Source organism: Anguilla anguilla, chromosome 11 (assembly GCF_013347855.1).
Source record: "Anguilla anguilla isolate fAngAng1 chromosome 11, fAngAng1.pri, whole genome shotgun sequence".
Classification (NCBI taxonomy): domain Eukaryota; kingdom Metazoa; phylum Chordata; class Actinopteri; order Anguilliformes; family Anguillidae; genus Anguilla; species Anguilla anguilla.
In genome coordinates, this window is record NC_049211.1 from 35,748,192 (window position 1) to 35,764,926 (window position 16,735).

The 16,735-nt window shown below is 52.8% G+C and overlaps 1 protein-coding gene across 4 annotated transcripts in view; it reads left to right on the forward strand.

Moving 5' to 3' along the window:
* Nucleotides 1-16,735, forward strand: part of LOC118207712 (low-density lipoprotein receptor-related protein 1-like) — a 141,962-nt gene that overhangs the window by 53,016 nt on the left and 72,211 nt on the right. For all 4 annotated transcript variants that reach the window (XM_035381580.1, XM_035381577.1, XM_035381578.1 and 1 more), the window contains 15 exons: nt 333-495; nt 1,279-1,501; nt 1,924-2,113; nt 2,494-2,637; nt 3,343-3,579; nt 4,947-5,127; nt 5,761-5,983; nt 6,593-6,782; nt 8,710-8,832; nt 9,094-9,234; nt 11,002-11,127; nt 11,991-12,107; nt 14,940-15,020; nt 15,690-15,857; nt 16,127-16,309. In XM_035381580.1, the coding sequence (XP_035237471.1) occupies nt 333-495; nt 1,279-1,501; nt 1,924-2,113; nt 2,494-2,637; nt 3,343-3,579; nt 4,947-5,127; nt 5,761-5,983; nt 6,593-6,782; nt 8,710-8,832; nt 9,094-9,234; nt 11,002-11,127; nt 11,991-12,107; nt 14,940-15,020; nt 15,690-15,857; nt 16,127-16,309 (2,490 nt within the window). The remainder of the gene's footprint in view (nt 1-332; nt 496-1,278; nt 1,502-1,923; nt 2,114-2,493; nt 2,638-3,342; nt 3,580-4,946; nt 5,128-5,760; nt 5,984-6,592; nt 6,783-8,709; nt 8,833-9,093; nt 9,235-11,001; nt 11,128-11,990; nt 12,108-14,939; nt 15,021-15,689; nt 15,858-16,126; nt 16,310-16,735) is intronic.

Below are 16,735 nucleotides of genomic sequence, written 5' to 3' on the forward strand. Positions count from 1 at the left end.
CTCTGTTTTCCGGTCAGGAGTTTCGTGGTCTGTGGAGTGAATACATGACTGTTACCTGCACATAATAGTTGTGTGTGTGAGGCGGGTCAAGGACAAGTCAGGGAGTTCTGATTGGGTAGCTGCCCTGTCCATCACCCTTCTATCATCCCCACTCCACATTGCTTAATAAATTTTAATGGAGGTTTCATTGTTGTGATACAGCTTTGACTGAGGTGCAGTCTTCATTAAACACTGTCCAAGTAAGGTGCGCTGTTTCTGTATTGTAGGCCTTAGTCAGCCGGGTGGATTTTTGAACAGAATAACAGGAAGTGCTTCTCTTTTCGACAAATTAGATGTGGAGCAGATGGCCATCGACTGGCTGACGGGCAACTTCTACTTCGTGGACGACGTGGACGATCGCGTCTTCGTCTGCAACAAGGAGGGCGACACCTGCGTCACCCTGCTGGACCAGGAGCTGTACAACCCCAAAGGCATCGCCCTGGACCCCACCATGGGGTGAGCGCAGCCTCCGCCTGTCCTTACGTTTCATTGCATTTCAGCAGACGCTCTTGTGCAGAGCGACATCCTCAGATTGCATTTTTAAATACGGACCGTCGAACCCACAGCCTTTGGGTAACACGCCCAGTTCCCTAACCACTATGCTACACCGCCGCCCCCTCCACTCTCCCTGCCCCCCTCTCTAACTGCACGCCACGTTTTATGAGTCCTGCCTTGGATTTGAACCCGTGACCTCCCTGGTTGGCGCTGGTCACCGCGCTCCCCTGCAGCGCTCTGGCCTCACAGCTGCACGCCTGCCCTGCTCAGTCCGAGCGACGCCTCGCCCCCCCCTCTCCAGTCCTCCCAGGGGGGCGGTCGGTTCCTCAAGTCTTTTCCTAATGTTTGCTGGATGAACTGAGTAACCAACAAAACCGCCTGCTGTTTGCCCAATCAAAAACCAGCTAAAGACCTGCCGTGACCTCAAATAAACTAAGGAAGTGGTTTCCTTCCCAAGTCCAGATTCTCTTGGCGCTTTTCAGATGCCAATCAGGATCCCTGCTGTGTCTCTACCACGGTGGAGACGTAGCACAAAGAGACTGGACGTCGAAGGTTCTGAACGATTCTGATTCTAAATTAAGTCGAAATGTTTTATCCGCAGGGAATGCGTTTGTAGATATCGCCAGAGCGTACGGCCGTGTCTGTCTGTCCGAGGTTTTTTTTTTCCCACTGGCAGTCCCACAGGCCTCCTTCTCTGTCGTACGTAACGCTGTCCTCTGGCTCCCTCCCTCTCCCTGTGCGCAGGAAGCTGTTCTTCACGGACTACGGGCAGATCCCCAAGGTGGAGCGCTGCGACATGGACGGCCAGAACCGGACCAAGCTGGTGGACAGCAAGATCGTCTTCCCGCACGGCATCACGCTGGACCTGGTCAACCGGCTGGTGTACTGGGCCGACGCCTACCTGGACTACATCGAGGTGGTGGACTACGAGGGCAAGAACCGCCACACCATCATCCAGGGCCTGCTGGTGGGTTGCCCCTCCGCCAGTCATGGTGCCCTGTGCCCTTCTCATGGCTAACTGCTGAAGCTAAGCAGCCACACCACCCTGTAAACTGCTGAAGCTAAGCAGCCACACCACCCTCTACCCTTCTCATGTCAAGGAAGCTAAGCATTTGTGTGTCCGGCTTCTCTTTTTGTGTTCAGGCAGCCAGTGTTGTGTATGTGGCCACTCCCCCTTTCACTCTCTCCCTCTCTCTCTCCTCCCTCCTCTCTCTCTCTCTCTCTCCTCTCTCTCCTCTCCCTCTCTTTCTCCTCTCTCCCTCTGTCTCTATCTCCCCCTCTCCCTCTGTCTATCTCTCCCTCTCTTTCTCTCTTTGTCATGCACCCTCTGGCTCCACCGCTCCATATGCGCCCCCTTTTATTCTGACTTGGCTCCGCCTCTCTCTGCAGATTGAACACCTGTATGGTTTGACGGTGTTCGAGAACTACCTGTACGGCACCAACTCGGACAACGCCAACATGCAGCCCAAGACCAGCGTGATCCGGGTCAACCGCTTCAACAGCTCCGACTACCAGGTGGTCACCCGCGTGGACAAAGGGGGCGCCCTGCACGTGTACCACCAGCGAAGACAGCCGCCAGGTACCCATGTTCCTCCACCCCCAAAACCCAGCCAGGTGACCACACCCATATTCCACCTCCCCTGTTAGCTGTGACCAGGCTGTGATCTCTCCTTCTCCCCCTCTCTCTCTCTCTCGCTTTCCCCCTCCCCCTCTCCCCTTCTTTCCCTCTCCTCCTCTCACTCCCTCCCCCTCTTCCCCTCCCCCTCTTTCCCTCTCCCTCCCTCCCCCTCTCCCCCTCCCTCTCCCTCCCTCCCCCTCTCCCCCTCTTTCCCTTTCCCTCCCCCTCCCCCTCTCTCCCTCTTCCTCCCCCTCTCCCCCTCCGTCCCTCTCCCTCCCTCCCCCTCTCCCCCTCCGTCCCTCCCCCTCTCCCTCCCCTCCCTCCCTCCCGTGTGGGTGCAGTGCGGAGCCACGCTTGTGAGCCGGATCAGTTTGGGAAGGCGGGAGGCTGCTCTGACATCTGCCTCCTGGGGAACAGCCACAAGACCCGCACCTGCCGCTGCCGCTCTGGCTTCAGCCTGGGCAGCGACCACAAGTCCTGCAAGAGTGAGTACCTCACAGCCAATCAGCACACGGGGCTCGTTACCACACCCAATCAGCACTCAAGGCTGAGTACCTCACAGCCAATCAGCACACAAGGCTCATTACCACGCCCAATCAACACACAAGAGTGAGTACTTATCAGCCAATCAGCACATGAGGCTCGTTACCACACCCAATCAGCACACAAGACTGAGTACTTCACAGCCAATCAGCACCCAAGGCTCGTTACCACACCCAAACAGCACACAAGACTGAGTACTTCACAGACAGTCAGCACACAAGGCTCATTACTACACCCAATCAGCATGAAAGAGTGAGTACCTCACAGCCAATCAGCACACAAGGCTCGTTACTACACCCGATCATCATGAAAGAGTGAGTACCATGCAGCCAATCAGTACACAAGCCTCATTACTACACCCAGTTTGCATACAAGAGCAAGTACCTTGCAGCCAATCAGCACACAAAGCTTGTTACTGTGCCTAATCAACATGTAAGAGTGAGTACCTTACAGCCAGTAACCACAGCCAATCAGCACCAAGTGTCATTACCTCACTAAGGAAGCAAGTGTACCTTGCAGTCAGTCAGTATGTGAGGCTCGTTACCCCACCCGATCAGCATGTAAGAGCGAGCACCTCACAGGCAATGCAACGTATGTCTGTGTGTAGGGGGGAGGTATTATAAGTGACAGCTCTCTGTGTCCCGCAGAGCCAGAGCATGAGCTCTTCCTGGTGTACGGGAAGGGTCGCCCGGGCATCATCCGGGGCATGGACATGAACGCCAAGGTGCCCGACGAGTACATGATCCCCATCGAGAACCTGATGAACCCCCGCGCCCTGGACTTCCACGCCGAGACCGAGTACATCTACTTTGCAGACGCCACCAGCTACCTCATTGGCCGGCAAAAGATTGATGGCACGGAGAGGGACACCATCCTAAAGGAGGGTATGGAAGAGGTTAAATTCCCCCAGACCAAGGGCATGGTGTTTAATTCACCTGGATGGAAGGTGTGATGGGGATAAACTCACCCAGATTGGGGGCAAGAATGGTGAATTAATTAATGAATCATTGCATTTGCATGGCACTTTTCTGAACGCTCAAAGTGCTTTACAGAGATTAGTGGGAACTCGCCTCACCCACCACCAATGTGCAGCACCCACCTGGGTGATGCACGGCAGCCATTTTGCGCCAGTATGCTCACCACACGTTAGCTAAGGTGTAGCGGAAGAGGACATTTTTTTAGCCAGTTAAATCAGGGGGTGATTAGGTCGCAAGTTTGAGAGAGCCAGGTCGGGAATTTAGCCAGGACACCAGGGAACCCCCTACTTTTTGCGACAAGTGTCATGGGGTCTTTAATGACCACAGTGGGTCTCATCCGAATGACGGCATCTCCTTCAGCACAGTGTCCCCATCACTGGGGCATTCAGGTTTATTCGACCAGGGGGACGATTTCCCCCTGCTGGCCCTCCAACACCACTTTCAGCAGGAACTAAAGTTATCCCAGGTGGTCTCCCATCCAAGGACTAACCAAGCCCACACCTGCTTAGCTTCAACCATTCAGCAGGCGCAGGGTGCATGGTGGTATGGCTGCTGGCGATGGTGTTAAGTTCACCTAGACCAAGCATATTGGGGGGTTACATTCACCTGGATGTTGAGTATGACGGTGTTGCTGTCATGTAATGCCCAGGGGTGAGGGGTTTGACTGGGCAGTCTGTCAGTCAGCCAGTAAAACTGAGCTGGATCGTCACACTTAAAGATCATAGATCCTCCACAACTTTCAAGAAACGTCAGACTGGGCACAATTAGCGAGTCGGAACATGAACTGAGCAGCTGGTGAATTCATCGTGTGAGCGTCATGACATTTATTAAACTGGGGCTGATTTGAGTCTAGGAAATGCTGTAATGGAACCCTCTACAGTTGCACACAGTGATGTGTCACATAAGCGGTTTTGCACACAGACAAATTTGTACCTTAACGAAGGGAAAAGTGTAAAGTTTCCCCTCTGTGCCCTGAGGGAATCTGAACTGAGCTTGTTTGGAAAGAGCGTGAATCGGTGACAGACGCCCTCGCGGGTCCTGCTGTAGAACGGGCCTCTGCTCTAAGCAGGGACGCAGATTCCAGGAGAAAAAACAACAAATTACACTCAAGTGTGGTTCATTCTGATATAGTGGAACTTTACCCGACCCAGCTGGGCCTCAGTCAGCCTCCAGACCTAGAGTTAAGTCAGAATGGTGAAATTGATTAAGGGACATTATGGCTCTGCCGTATGGGAGACATTTCGGCTCTGTTTCTGCTTGTTGGTGGTGTCCAGGGATCCACACGGTGGAAGGCATCGCGGTGGACTGGATGGCGAATAATCTGTACTGGACAGACGACGGGCCCAAGAAGACCATCAGCGTGGCCCGTCTGGAGAAGGCCTCGCAGACCCGAAAGACCCTGATCGAGGGCAAGATGACCCATCCCCGTGCCATCGTGGTGGACCCCCAAAACGGGTGAGAGAGGGTTCAGGGCTGTGGAAGATCTGACTGAAACCTATTGTGGTGGAGTCTGTAAGGGCAGAGAGCCTCAGAGAGGGGGTTACTAGCGACGGTGTATGAGCTGTGAATAAGCTGTGTGAAGGTCTCGCTCACTCATAGCATTATAACCAATCAGACGCTTGTCTGAGGGCCAGACCGTATCAGGTAAGTGGACTTCAGGGAGGCTGGCCAATCAGAGGCCTGTGTAAGGGTCAGACCGTCTCAGCTGATTGGCCAGTCTGAGGTTCAGACCGTCTCAGGTGAGTGGGCCTCAGGGAGACTGGCCAATCAGAGGCCTGTGTAAGGGTCAGACCATCTCAGCTGATTGGCCAGTCTGAGGTTCAGACCGTCTCAGGTGAGTGGGCCTCAGGGAGGCTGGCCAATCAGAGGCCTGTGTAAGGGTCAGACCATCTCAGCTGATTGGCCAGTCTGAGGGTCAGACCGTCTCAGGTGAGTGGGCCTCAGGGAGACTGGCCAATCAGAGGCCTGTCTGAGGGTCAGACCGTCTCAGCTGATTGGCCAGTCTGAGGGTCAGACCGTCTCAGGTGAGTGGGCCTCAGGGAGACTGGCCACGTGGGTGGGGCTGAAAGAGTGGTCGGTTTCTTGCAGGTGGATGTACTGGACGGACTGGGAGGAGGACCCGAAGGAGAGCAAGCGGGGGAAGATCGAGCGCGCCTGGATGGACGGCTCCAACCGCAACGTCTTCCTCACGTCCAAGACCGTCCTGTGGCCCAACGGCCTGAGCCTGGACATCCCGCAGGGCGTCCTGTACTGGGTGGACGCCTACTACGACCGCATCGAGATGGTCTACCTCAACAACTCTGAGCGCAAGGTGGGGCGGGAGAAGGGGTCTGGGCTCTGTCAACAGTTGCCTAATCCAGGGAGGGATGGGGCCTCCACCATTGACTAGAGGCTAGACCATGGATACTCAAATCTGGCTCTTGAATCCATATTTAGACCTGGCTTTCTTTTCCCCCAGGTAACTAACTGAATAATTAGAGCTCCTGATTGGCCAGACTATCTTCACCCTTGATTCCTAAGTAAAGGGAGGGTGGAAAACCTGCAGTTCTCAACCCTGGAGGATCGTGATTTGAGTTACAGGGAGCTAGATACTGCAACCACTGTTTCAGGCTAGCTCATTAGCCATCTGTAATGGGGATCACAGTCACAGTCACAGGAGGAGAGTGGTTTAAGTTGGCTTGGCTTTAGCAGGTTAGCGCCACATCAGATCTTCCAACTCACAAGGCCCGGACAAGCCAGCTGCTGTCACCTCTGAGAAACCAGTCACCCATAAAAAGGAAAGACATCATTTTTAAGTAAAAAAAAAAAAGGAGTTGGGGTCATTTAAATGCCTTCTTGGTGTGCTCCTGTGTCGGAAGACCCCGGGGCCTCGCTGTCGGTGCGTTTTTGACGTTTTTCGTTGTCCTGTCCTCCTGCCCAGACGGTCTATGAGGGCCAGGAGCTGAACCACGCCTTCGGCCTGTGCCACTACGCCCACTTCCTGTTCTGGAACGAGTACCGCAGCGGGAGCATCTACAAGCTGGACCAGGTCACCAAGAACGTCACCCTGCTGCGCAACGAGCGCCCGCCCATCTTCGAGATCCGCATGTACGACGCCCAGCAGCAGCAGGGTAAGCCCCGCCCCCTGTCCCTGTGTCTTACACTCTCTCTCCCTGTGTCTTACACCCCCTTTCCCTGTGTCTTACACCCTCTCTCCCTGTCTTTATGTCTGTGTCTATGAGCCTGTGTCTCTGTGCCTGCATCACTGTGTCTCTGTGCTTGTGCTTGTGCCTGTGCCTGTGTCTGTGTGCCTGTGTCTCTGTGCCTGCATCACTGTGTCTCTGTGCTTGTGCTTGTGCCTGTGTCTGTGTGCCTGTGTCTCTGTGTCTGCATCACTGTGTCTCTGTGCTTGTGCTTGTGTCTGTGTGCCTGTGTCTCTGTGTCTGTCTCTGCGCTTATGCCTGTGTCTGTGTCTGTGTCTCTGTGCTTGTGCTTGTGCCTGTGTCTGTGTCTCTGCCTCTGTGCTTGTGCCTGTGTCTCTGTCTTTGTGCTTGTGCCTCTGTCTGTGTCTCCGTGCCTGTGTCTGTGTCTCTGTGTCTCTTTGCTTCTCCGAGCACCAGGTCTGCCTGTGTCTATCGCCAGCCTGTGCTCAGAGTCTGGGTTTGCTCAGTGTTTTCTGTGCTTGTCATTTTTCCCTGAGGTCAGATTGTTTGTTATCCTTTTTGGTCCCTGTCTCTTTGTCTGTTTCTCTTTCTGTTTAGTTCCATTAATCTCAGTTCAGTTATGGTTTTTATTGACACGACATATTTCAGTATGTCGCCGGAGCTTTACGTAAACAAACACTAAGCGCATTAAGCTGCAGAACATTTTGCATTGCTGTCACTGTCACCCCAACCCTACACCCCCCCCCTCCTCCTTTCTCTCTCTATATCCTCCCCCACCCCCCACCGGCCTGTACATACCTGTACGACTGCTTATGCTCACGCTGAGGAGAGAAGACGAAGCAGATGAGAAGCATCGAACGCTGAAAGGCTTGTTTGGTCTCTCTGTGCCTTTAGCTGAGCTTCTCCAGTTTGGTACATCTTACGAACGTTCACAGATGGGGCTCGACGACTGCCGGAAAGTGTGGGAAAGCGTGTGATCAGCGATCAGGGCTGTTCCTGTGGCCGTGGCTCGTGTTTCTTCGGCCAGGCCAAGCTCGGCTGCCGTACGGAAATTTAGAGATTTCAGGGGGGGGACACCACCCCCCTTGTAGATTTCATGCTGGGACATGCATTACATTTATCAGATGTATTGTGTGTGTATTCTGTATTATTGTGTATGGTGTTTCTGTTTCATCTGCCAAAGTCAGAGATCCTGTATCCTTGGCGACTGCCCTTGTCATTACGTTGGAAATTTTGCCCTCAAATCGTTAAATTCAGTGAGTTTGGGTGAAGACAGATGGTCATGAATATTCATGAGCAGCAAGACACGCTCGATTGTGTTCGGTTCACTTTCATAATGGGGTCGATTCGTCATCTACGGAGTATAAGTTTTGAAACAACCAGCCAATCCCTACGAACCCAAGTGTTTCGAAGCTCTGCTTACAGCTTAATGTCAACTGTGAGCGGCTATCACTGGAACTCCATAAAAATGGACTGGATGTCCTTCACCAGGGACAGGAAGGGGCATGCGGCCTTGCTGACCATTGAGAGATAAATAAGGTTATGTCCTCAATTTACATAGGACGGAATGGGCCAGTCAAGTCAATGTTAGCTTTAGGTTCACTTTGCTTGTGCTCTTTGTTTGGTTGATTTGTCAGTTATTTTTTGAGTAACGGTTTCTGTGTTGTGTCTGTGTTGTCTTCTTTCTGTGTGTCTGTATGTATGTGCGTACGTGTGTATGTGCATGTGTATATGCGCGTGCATGTGCATATGTATGTGTGTGCGTGTTTGTGATGCGTGTGCTTGTTTGTGATGCGTGTGTGTGATGCGTGTGCGTGTTTGTGATGCGTGTGCGTGTTTGTGATGCGTGTGCGTGTTTGTGACGCGTGTGCGTGTTTGTGATGCGTGTTCACAGGGTCTAACCTGTGCCGTGTGCATAACGGAGGCTGCAGCAGCCTGTGCCTGGCCGTGCCGGACGGCCGCCGCTGCGCCTGCGCAGAGGACCAGCTGCTGAACGCAGACAACGTCAGCTGCACAGGTGAGCGCAGCTGCAGCCGCTGCTATCCCAGCAGCCCCTTCTCCTCAGTTGCACTGCTTTAAATGGCCCGACATAGTGGGGGCTTTAATGCGATCCTTCCATCAGGTATGACTGAAGGAGCGTTGCTAACCGGGTCATTCTTTTAGAGCTGTGCATAGAGCTCATTAGCCTGCAGTTACGCAGTAAAAGCCCTGTGGGAAGGAGGTTGTTGTCCTGGCTCTGACTGCAGTAACCACGCCCCTCTCCCCCCTCCCCCCACAGCGAACCCCTCCTACAGCCCGCCCCCTCAGTGCCAGCCCGGGGAGTTCGCCTGCAGGAACAACCGCTGCATCCAGGAGCGCTGGAAGTGCGACGGAGACAACGACTGCCTGGACAACAGCGACGAGGCGCCCGAGCTCTGCCGTGAGTGGAGCGCCTCCTGCGTTCCGTCTCCCGCCATCTCTCATTACATTACATTCATTTGGCAGACGCTTTTATCCAAAGCGACGTACAAGAAGTGCATTTTCATGATCGTAGACAACTGCTGAACACGGGTTCAGTAAGGTACAATTACTTATTTTGTACAGCTATTTCTAGCCGAGAACAATGAACACTATCCTCTCTGACTGCATTCTCCCTCTGACCGCTATCTTCCGCCATCTCTCTGACCGCTATCTCCCTCTGACCGCTATCTTCCGCCATCTCTCTGACCGCTATCTTTCTCTGACCGCTATCTTCCGCCATCTCTCTGACCGCTATCTTTCTCTGACTGCTATCTCTCTCTGACTGCTCTCTCTCTCTGACCGCTATCTTCCGCCATCTCTCTGACCGCTATCTCCCTCCTCATCTCCCTGACCGCTATCTCTCTCTGACTGCTATCTCTCTCTGACTGCTCTCTCTCTCTGACTGCTCTCTCTCTCTGACCGCTATCTTCCGCCATCTCTCTGACCGCTATCTCCCTCCTCATCTCCCTGACCGCTATCTCTCTCTGACTGCTATCTCTCTCTGACTGCTCTCTCCCGCCACCTCTCTGACCACTATCTCCCACCATCTCTCTGACCGCTATCTCCCTCTGTCTCTCTGACCGCTCTCTCCCGCCATCTCTCTGACCGCTATCTCCCTCCTCATCTCTCTGACTGCTATCTCCCTCCTCATCTCTCTGACCGCTATCTCCCTCCTCATCTCTCTGACTGCTATCTCCCTCTGTCTCTCTGACCGCTCTCTCCCGCCATCTCTCTGACCGCTATCTCCCGCCATCTCTCTGACCGCTATCTCCCTCCGTCTCTCTGACCGCTATCTCCCTCCTCATCTCTCTGACCGCTATCTCCCACCATCTCTCTGACCGCTATCTCCCTCCGTCTCTCTGACCGCTATCTCCCACCATCTCTCTGACCGCTATCTCCCTCCGTCTCTCTGACCGCTATCTCTCTCTGACCGCTATCTCCCACCATCCCTCTGACCGCTATCTCTCTCTGACCGCTATCTCCCACCATCTCTCTGACCGCTATCTCCCTCCGTCTCTCTGACCGCTATCTCTCTCTGACCGCTATCTCCCACCATCTCTCTGACCGCTATCTCTCTCTGACCGCTATCTCCCACCATCTCTCTGACCGCTATCTCCCTCCGTCTCCCTGACCGCTATCTCTCTCTGACCGCTATCTCCCTCCGTCTCTCTGACTGCTATCTCTCTCTGACCGCTATCTCCCACCATCTCTCTGACCGCTATCTCCCTCCGTCTCCCTGACCGCTATCTCTCTCTGACCGCTATCTCCCTCCTCATCTCTCTGACTGCTATCTCTCTCTGACCGCTATCTCCCACCATCTCTCTGACCGCTATCTCCCTCCGTCTCCCTGACCGCTATCTCTCTCTGACCGCTATCTCCCTCCTCATCTCTCTGACCGCTATCTCCCTCCTCATCTCCCTGACCGCTATCTCTCTCTGACCGCATTCTCCCACCGTCTCTCAGCTCTTCTCTCTGACCGTGTAAGCTCTCAGCAGCTCTCTCCTGTGGCCCCTCCTCTCTCTCTGAGGTCAAGGCTCACTAAGGTTCAGTAAAAGTGTGCAGTCACTGACAGTTTAATGCGGGGGGCGGTGTGTGTGTGTGTGTGTGTGTGTAGAGAGTTAGAGAGTGATGGTTATGTAGGGGAGTACATTTTGGAAAAAGTGACCCTGTTCCTACGGCCCCACAGACCAGCACACCTGCCCCACGGACCGCTTCAAGTGCCAGAACAACCGCTGCATCCCGCTGCGCTGGCTCTGCGACGGCGACAACGACTGCGGCAACGACGAGGACGAGTCCAACACCACCTGCTCAGGTAGCTGACCGGGGCCTGACCACGCCATAACCATAGCCTGACCCCACCCCCTGACCACACCATAACCATAACCTGACCCCACCCCCTGACCACACCATAACCGTAGCCTGACCCCACCCCCTGACCACACCATAACCATAGCCTGACCCCACCCCCTGACCACACCCTGATGATACTCTTACTGTAGTCTCACCACCCCCTGACCACACCCTGATGATACTCTTACCGTAGTCTCACCACACCTTGACCACACCCTGATGATACTCTTACCATAGCCTGCCCACACTCTGACCACACCCTGATGATACTCTTATCATAGCCTGCCCACACTGTGACCACACCCTGATGATACTCTTACCATAGCCTGCCCACACTCTGACCACACCCTGATGATACTCTTACCATAGCCTGCCCACACTGTGACCACACCCTGATGATACTCTTACCATAGCCTGCCCACACTCTGACCACACCCTGATGATACTCTTACCATAGCCTGCCCACACTCTGACCATAGCCTTCTCACGCCGTGACCGTGGCCTGACCACAGCGAGGTTTGTAAAATACCCCTTGTACATGTCTGCCAAACAGGGTCATTTCATCACAGATTTTGGGGCGGGTGTGTCGGGGGAGTTCACGCCAGGACATGAACCCTGGGAGTATCCCTGCAGGACGAGAGCAGATGGTATTTCCGTTAGACAGAGAAGAGTCGGGCACAATGTTCATGCTCCGGGGGGGGGGGGGGGGGCTATTTTGGGATGAGGGGGGGTCACTGGGGATGGGTTGAGAGCAGGCTAACTCTCCGGCTCAACGTGATTGTGACTTTGGGACTTCTGCACCCCCCCCCCCCCCCCCCCCCCCAGCTCGGACGTGCCCCCCCAACCAGTTCTCCTGCGCCAGCGGCCGCTGTATCCCCGTCTCCTGGACCTGTGACCTGGACGACGACTGCGGCGACCGCTCGGACGAGCCGGCCTCCTGCGGTGAGCTGCTGTTCAAACCGCACTTCGGTTCTCAGTTTGTGCAGCGCTGGTGTCTTTGGTTGCGCTTTCTGTTCTGTTTGGTTGAGTTCTGGGTTCTGTTTAGTTGAGTTTTGGGTGCTGTTTGGTTGAGTTTTGGGTGCTGTTAGGCTGAGTTGTGGCTGCTTTTAGGCTGAGTTTTGGTGTTGTTTGTCTGAGTTTTGGGTGCTGTTTGGTTGAGTTTTGGATTCTGTTTGGTTGCGTTTTGGGTGCTGTTTGGTTGAGTTTTGGGTGCTGTTTGGTTGAGTTTTGGGTTCGGTTTGGTTGAGTTTTGGGTGCTGTTTGGTTGAGTTCTGGGTTCTGTTTGGTTGAGTTTTGGGTGCTGTTTGGTTGAGTTGTGGCTGCTTTTAGGCTGAGTTTTGGTGTTGTTTGGCTGAGTTTTGGGTGCTGTTTGGTGAAGTTTTGGGTTCTGTTTGGTTGAGTTTTGGGTTCTGTTTGGTTGAGTTTTGGGTGCTGTTTGGTTGAGTTTTGGGTGCTGTTTGGTTGAGTTCTGGGTTCTGTTTGGTTAAGTTTTTGATTCTGTTAGGTTGCGTTTTGGGTTCTGTTTGGTTGAGTTTTGGGTGGTGTTTGATTGAGCTCTGGGTGCTGTTTGGTTGAGTTTTGGGTGCTGTTAGGTTGAGTTTTGGGTGCTGTCTGGTTGAGTTTTGGGTGCTGTCTGGTTGAGTTTTGGGTGCTGTCTGGTTGAGTTTTGGGTGCTGTCTGGTTGAGTTTTGGGTGCTGTTAGGCTGAGTTTTGGGTGGTGTTTGGTTGAGTTTTGGGTGCTGTTTGGTTGAGTTTTGGGTGCTGTTTGGTTGAGTTTTGGGTGCTGTTTGGTTGAGTTTTGGGTGCTGTTAGGTTGAGTTTTGGGTTCTGTTTGGTTGAGTTCTGGGTTCTGTTTGGTTGAGTTTTGGGTTCTGTTTGGTTGAGATTTAGGTGCTGTTTGGTTGAGTTTTGGGTTCTGTTTGGTTGAGTTTTGGGTGCTGTTTGGTTGAGTTTTGGGTGCTGTTTGGTTGAGTTCTGGGTTCTGTTTGGTTGAGTTTTGGGTTCTGTTTGGTTGAGATTTAGGTGCTGTTTGGTTGAGTTTTGGGTTCTGTTTGGTTGAGTTTTGGGTGCTGTTTGGTTGAGTTTTGGGTTCTGTTTGGTTGAGTTTTGGGTGCTGTTTGGTTGAGTTTTGGGTGCTGTTTGGCTGAGTTTTGGGTGCTGTTTGGTTGAGTTTTGGGTTCTGTTTGGTTGAGTTTTGGGTGCTGTTTGGTTGAGTTCTGGGTTCTGTTTGGTTGAGTTTTGGGTGCTGTTTGGCTGAGTTTTGGGTGCTGTTTGGTTGAGTTTTGGGTGCTGTTTGGTTGAGTTTTGGGTGCTGTTTGGTTGAGTTTTGGGTGCTGTTTGGTTGAGTTTTGGGTTCTGTTTGGTTGAGTTCTGGGTTCTGTTTGGTTGAGTTTTGGGTGCTGTTAGGCTGAGTTTTGGGTGGTGTTTGGTTGAGTTTTGGGTGCTGTTTGGTTGAGTTTGGGGTGGTGTTTGGTTGAGTTTTGGGTTCTGTTTGGTTGAGTTTTGGGTGCTGTTTGGCTGAGTTTGGGGTGCTGTTTGGCTGAGTTTGGGGTGCTGTTTGGCTGAGTTTGGGGTGCTGTTTGGCTGAGTTTGGGGTGCTGTTTGGCTGAGTTTGGGGTGCTGTTTGGCTGAGTTTGGGGTGCTGTTTGGCTGAGTTTGGGGTGCTGTTTGGCTGAGTTTGGGGTGCTGTTTGGCTGAGTTTGGGGTGCTGTTTGGTTGAGTTCTGGGTTCTGTTTGGTTGAGTTTTGGGTGCTGTTTGGTTGAGTTCTGGGTGCTGTTTGGTTGAGTTTTGGGTGCTGTTTGGCTGAGTTTGGGGTGCTCTTTGGTCACAGGCCTGAAAATCATTATAAATGAAGGGATCTCGTAGCTGGGCCCAGACATCACGCACATTTGTAGATGCGGAGAAGCCCTGTCATAAATATTCATCCAGGCCGCCACCCCAGGATACAGAGCCCTTTTGGATAATGAGGTCACGAAATGGCACCGTCCTGTATCTGTGCTGAATGTCCTGAGGAGCCATTTTGGCTCCAGTAGACCAGCTTCTGCACATTTAATTCCTTGGGATGTCTCTGGCTAATGGGAAATGGAATGGATTTGGTATGCATTAGACTGTGGTGTGGCCAAGCACATCCAGAGGGATTTGACTGGAAATAACGATTTTTATGGAAGCAGTGAAATGACTAGTATCCTCTCATCACAGGCGTGCGGGATCAAGGGAAGTTTTATTTCTGTTTCCTGTGCTTGTGCTTACTGTGAATTGTTTTTAACAAATATTTCAGCATATTACAATGAAAAGAACAGCATGCAAACACATATGCACTCACACACACACACACACACACACACACGTGCACACACACACACATGCACATACACACACACACACACACACACACACACATGCACACACACACACACACACGTGCACACACACACACATGCACATACACACACACACATGCACACACACACACACACACGTGCACACACACACACATGCACATACACACACACACACATGCACACACACACACACACACATGCACACACACACACACATGCACATACACACACACACACACATACACACACACACACACACACGTGCACACACACACACACATGCACACACACACACACATGCACACACACACACACATGCACACACACACACTCACAAATTGTTGATTTCTCAGATGTTTTTGGTTTCTTAGACGTTGTGGTTTGGTTTCTTGGGTTTATCATTTTACAACGGAATGCTTCTGTCTATCCCAGCCTACCCCACCTGCTTCCCTCTCACCCAGTTCACCTGTAACAACGGCCGCTGCATCAACATCAACTGGCGCTGCGACAACGGTGAGTGCCCACCCCTCTCCAACACCTCTCCTGATTGGCTTCTGCTTTCTCTGGGGCGTTTAGCTTCACATTAAAAGCATCTGAAGTGTTCCGTTGTAATGAAGAGCTGTGTTTTCCCCATTTAAATTGGGATTTGTATTAGTGCTTTGCTCTGTGAGGTTGGGAAACGTGTTACTTGGGAAAGGTTGGGAAAAGGTTCCTTTAAGGGCCAAAGGCCAAAACTTTCTCACTAGACCAGAAACCCATTAGTGAGACTTAGACTTGGCTTCAGTCATAACATAGGGAATAACTGACTTTTAATATAGCAGTAACACCAACAGACATCTGAGTTTGGAGGAGGAGATTTCCATGTAATATGAAGGACACTACGTGTCACATCCACATAATCAAATTTTTATTCCTTTTTGTAAAAACACGGATTGCTTTTCCTTTCTCATTCAACCTATAAATGATGGATGGTGACATTGTGTCTTCATTTTCTTGTGTGTGTGTGTGTGTATATGTGTGTGGGTATGCGTATGTGTGTGGGTATGTGTATGTGTGTGTGTGTGTGTATGCGTGCGTGTGTGTGTATGTGTGCATGCTTGTATGTGTGTGTGTGTATGCGCACGCGCGTGTGTGTGTGTGTGTGTGCGCACGCGTGTGTGTGTGTGTGTGCGCGCGCTGTAGATAATGACTGTGGTGATAACAGTGACGAGGCAGGCTGCAGCCACTCCTGCTCCAGCGCGCAGTTCAAGTGCAACAGCGGCCGCTGCATCCCGGAGTACTGGACCTGCGACGGCGACAACGACTGCGGCGACTACAGCGACGAGACGCACGCCAACTGCACCAATCAGGGTGAGCCCTGCTGAGGCCCCGCCCAGCAACCGCCCAGCAACAGCGCCCTGGTGTGCGCAGCTGGGGGGATTTTAACCTATCGCAGCCTGAGAGGTGTGGCCAGTGAGCGCAATCCGACCAATCAAAAGCGATCGTGGCCGCCCCTCTCCAGCTCGGTTGATAAACATCGATATCTCAGTCCCTTGGTTATGTTTTCTCTCAAGTAGTGTCTTGCCTTGGTAGTGACGTGTCGTCCCCTTTCTGTGTCTGCGCCCTGATTGGTCGAACAGCCACGCGTCCCCCGGGCGGTTGCCACGTCGACGAGTTCCAGTGCCGCATGGACGGGCTGTGCATCCCGCTGCGCTGGCACTGCGACGGCGACACCGACTGCGTGGACCTGAGCGACGAGAAGAGCTGCGAGGGCGTGCCGCACACCTGCGACCCCGCCGTCAAGTTCGGCTGCCGGGACTCCGGTGAGCCCCGGCCTTTCGGACCAGCCGCTAGGGCCCCCCCCGGGGCCCCCGCCGTCGCTAAGGGCAACGGTGTGCGATGTCACATAGTAATGGCTTCAGTGTGGCTCATCCCAATACATATGCCTGCAGGGTGCGGGAGGGGCGTGGCTGGATGTCGATGGTGGGGCTTGACCTCTGACCCCACCCAACGACGGTTAAAAACACTGTCCTGTAGTCCGGTTCTTTCGGAGCTCTGGATTGGACTAGGAGGTAGAATATCAAAGGGTGGGGTTTGATATGAAGCATTACATTACATTATATTTATTTAGCAGACGCTTTTATCCAAAGCAACGTACAAAAGTGCATATCGAGGCCATTGGAACAACTACAAAACAGGTTTGATAAGCTACAATACTCATTTTGTACAGCTATTCACAGCAAATAACA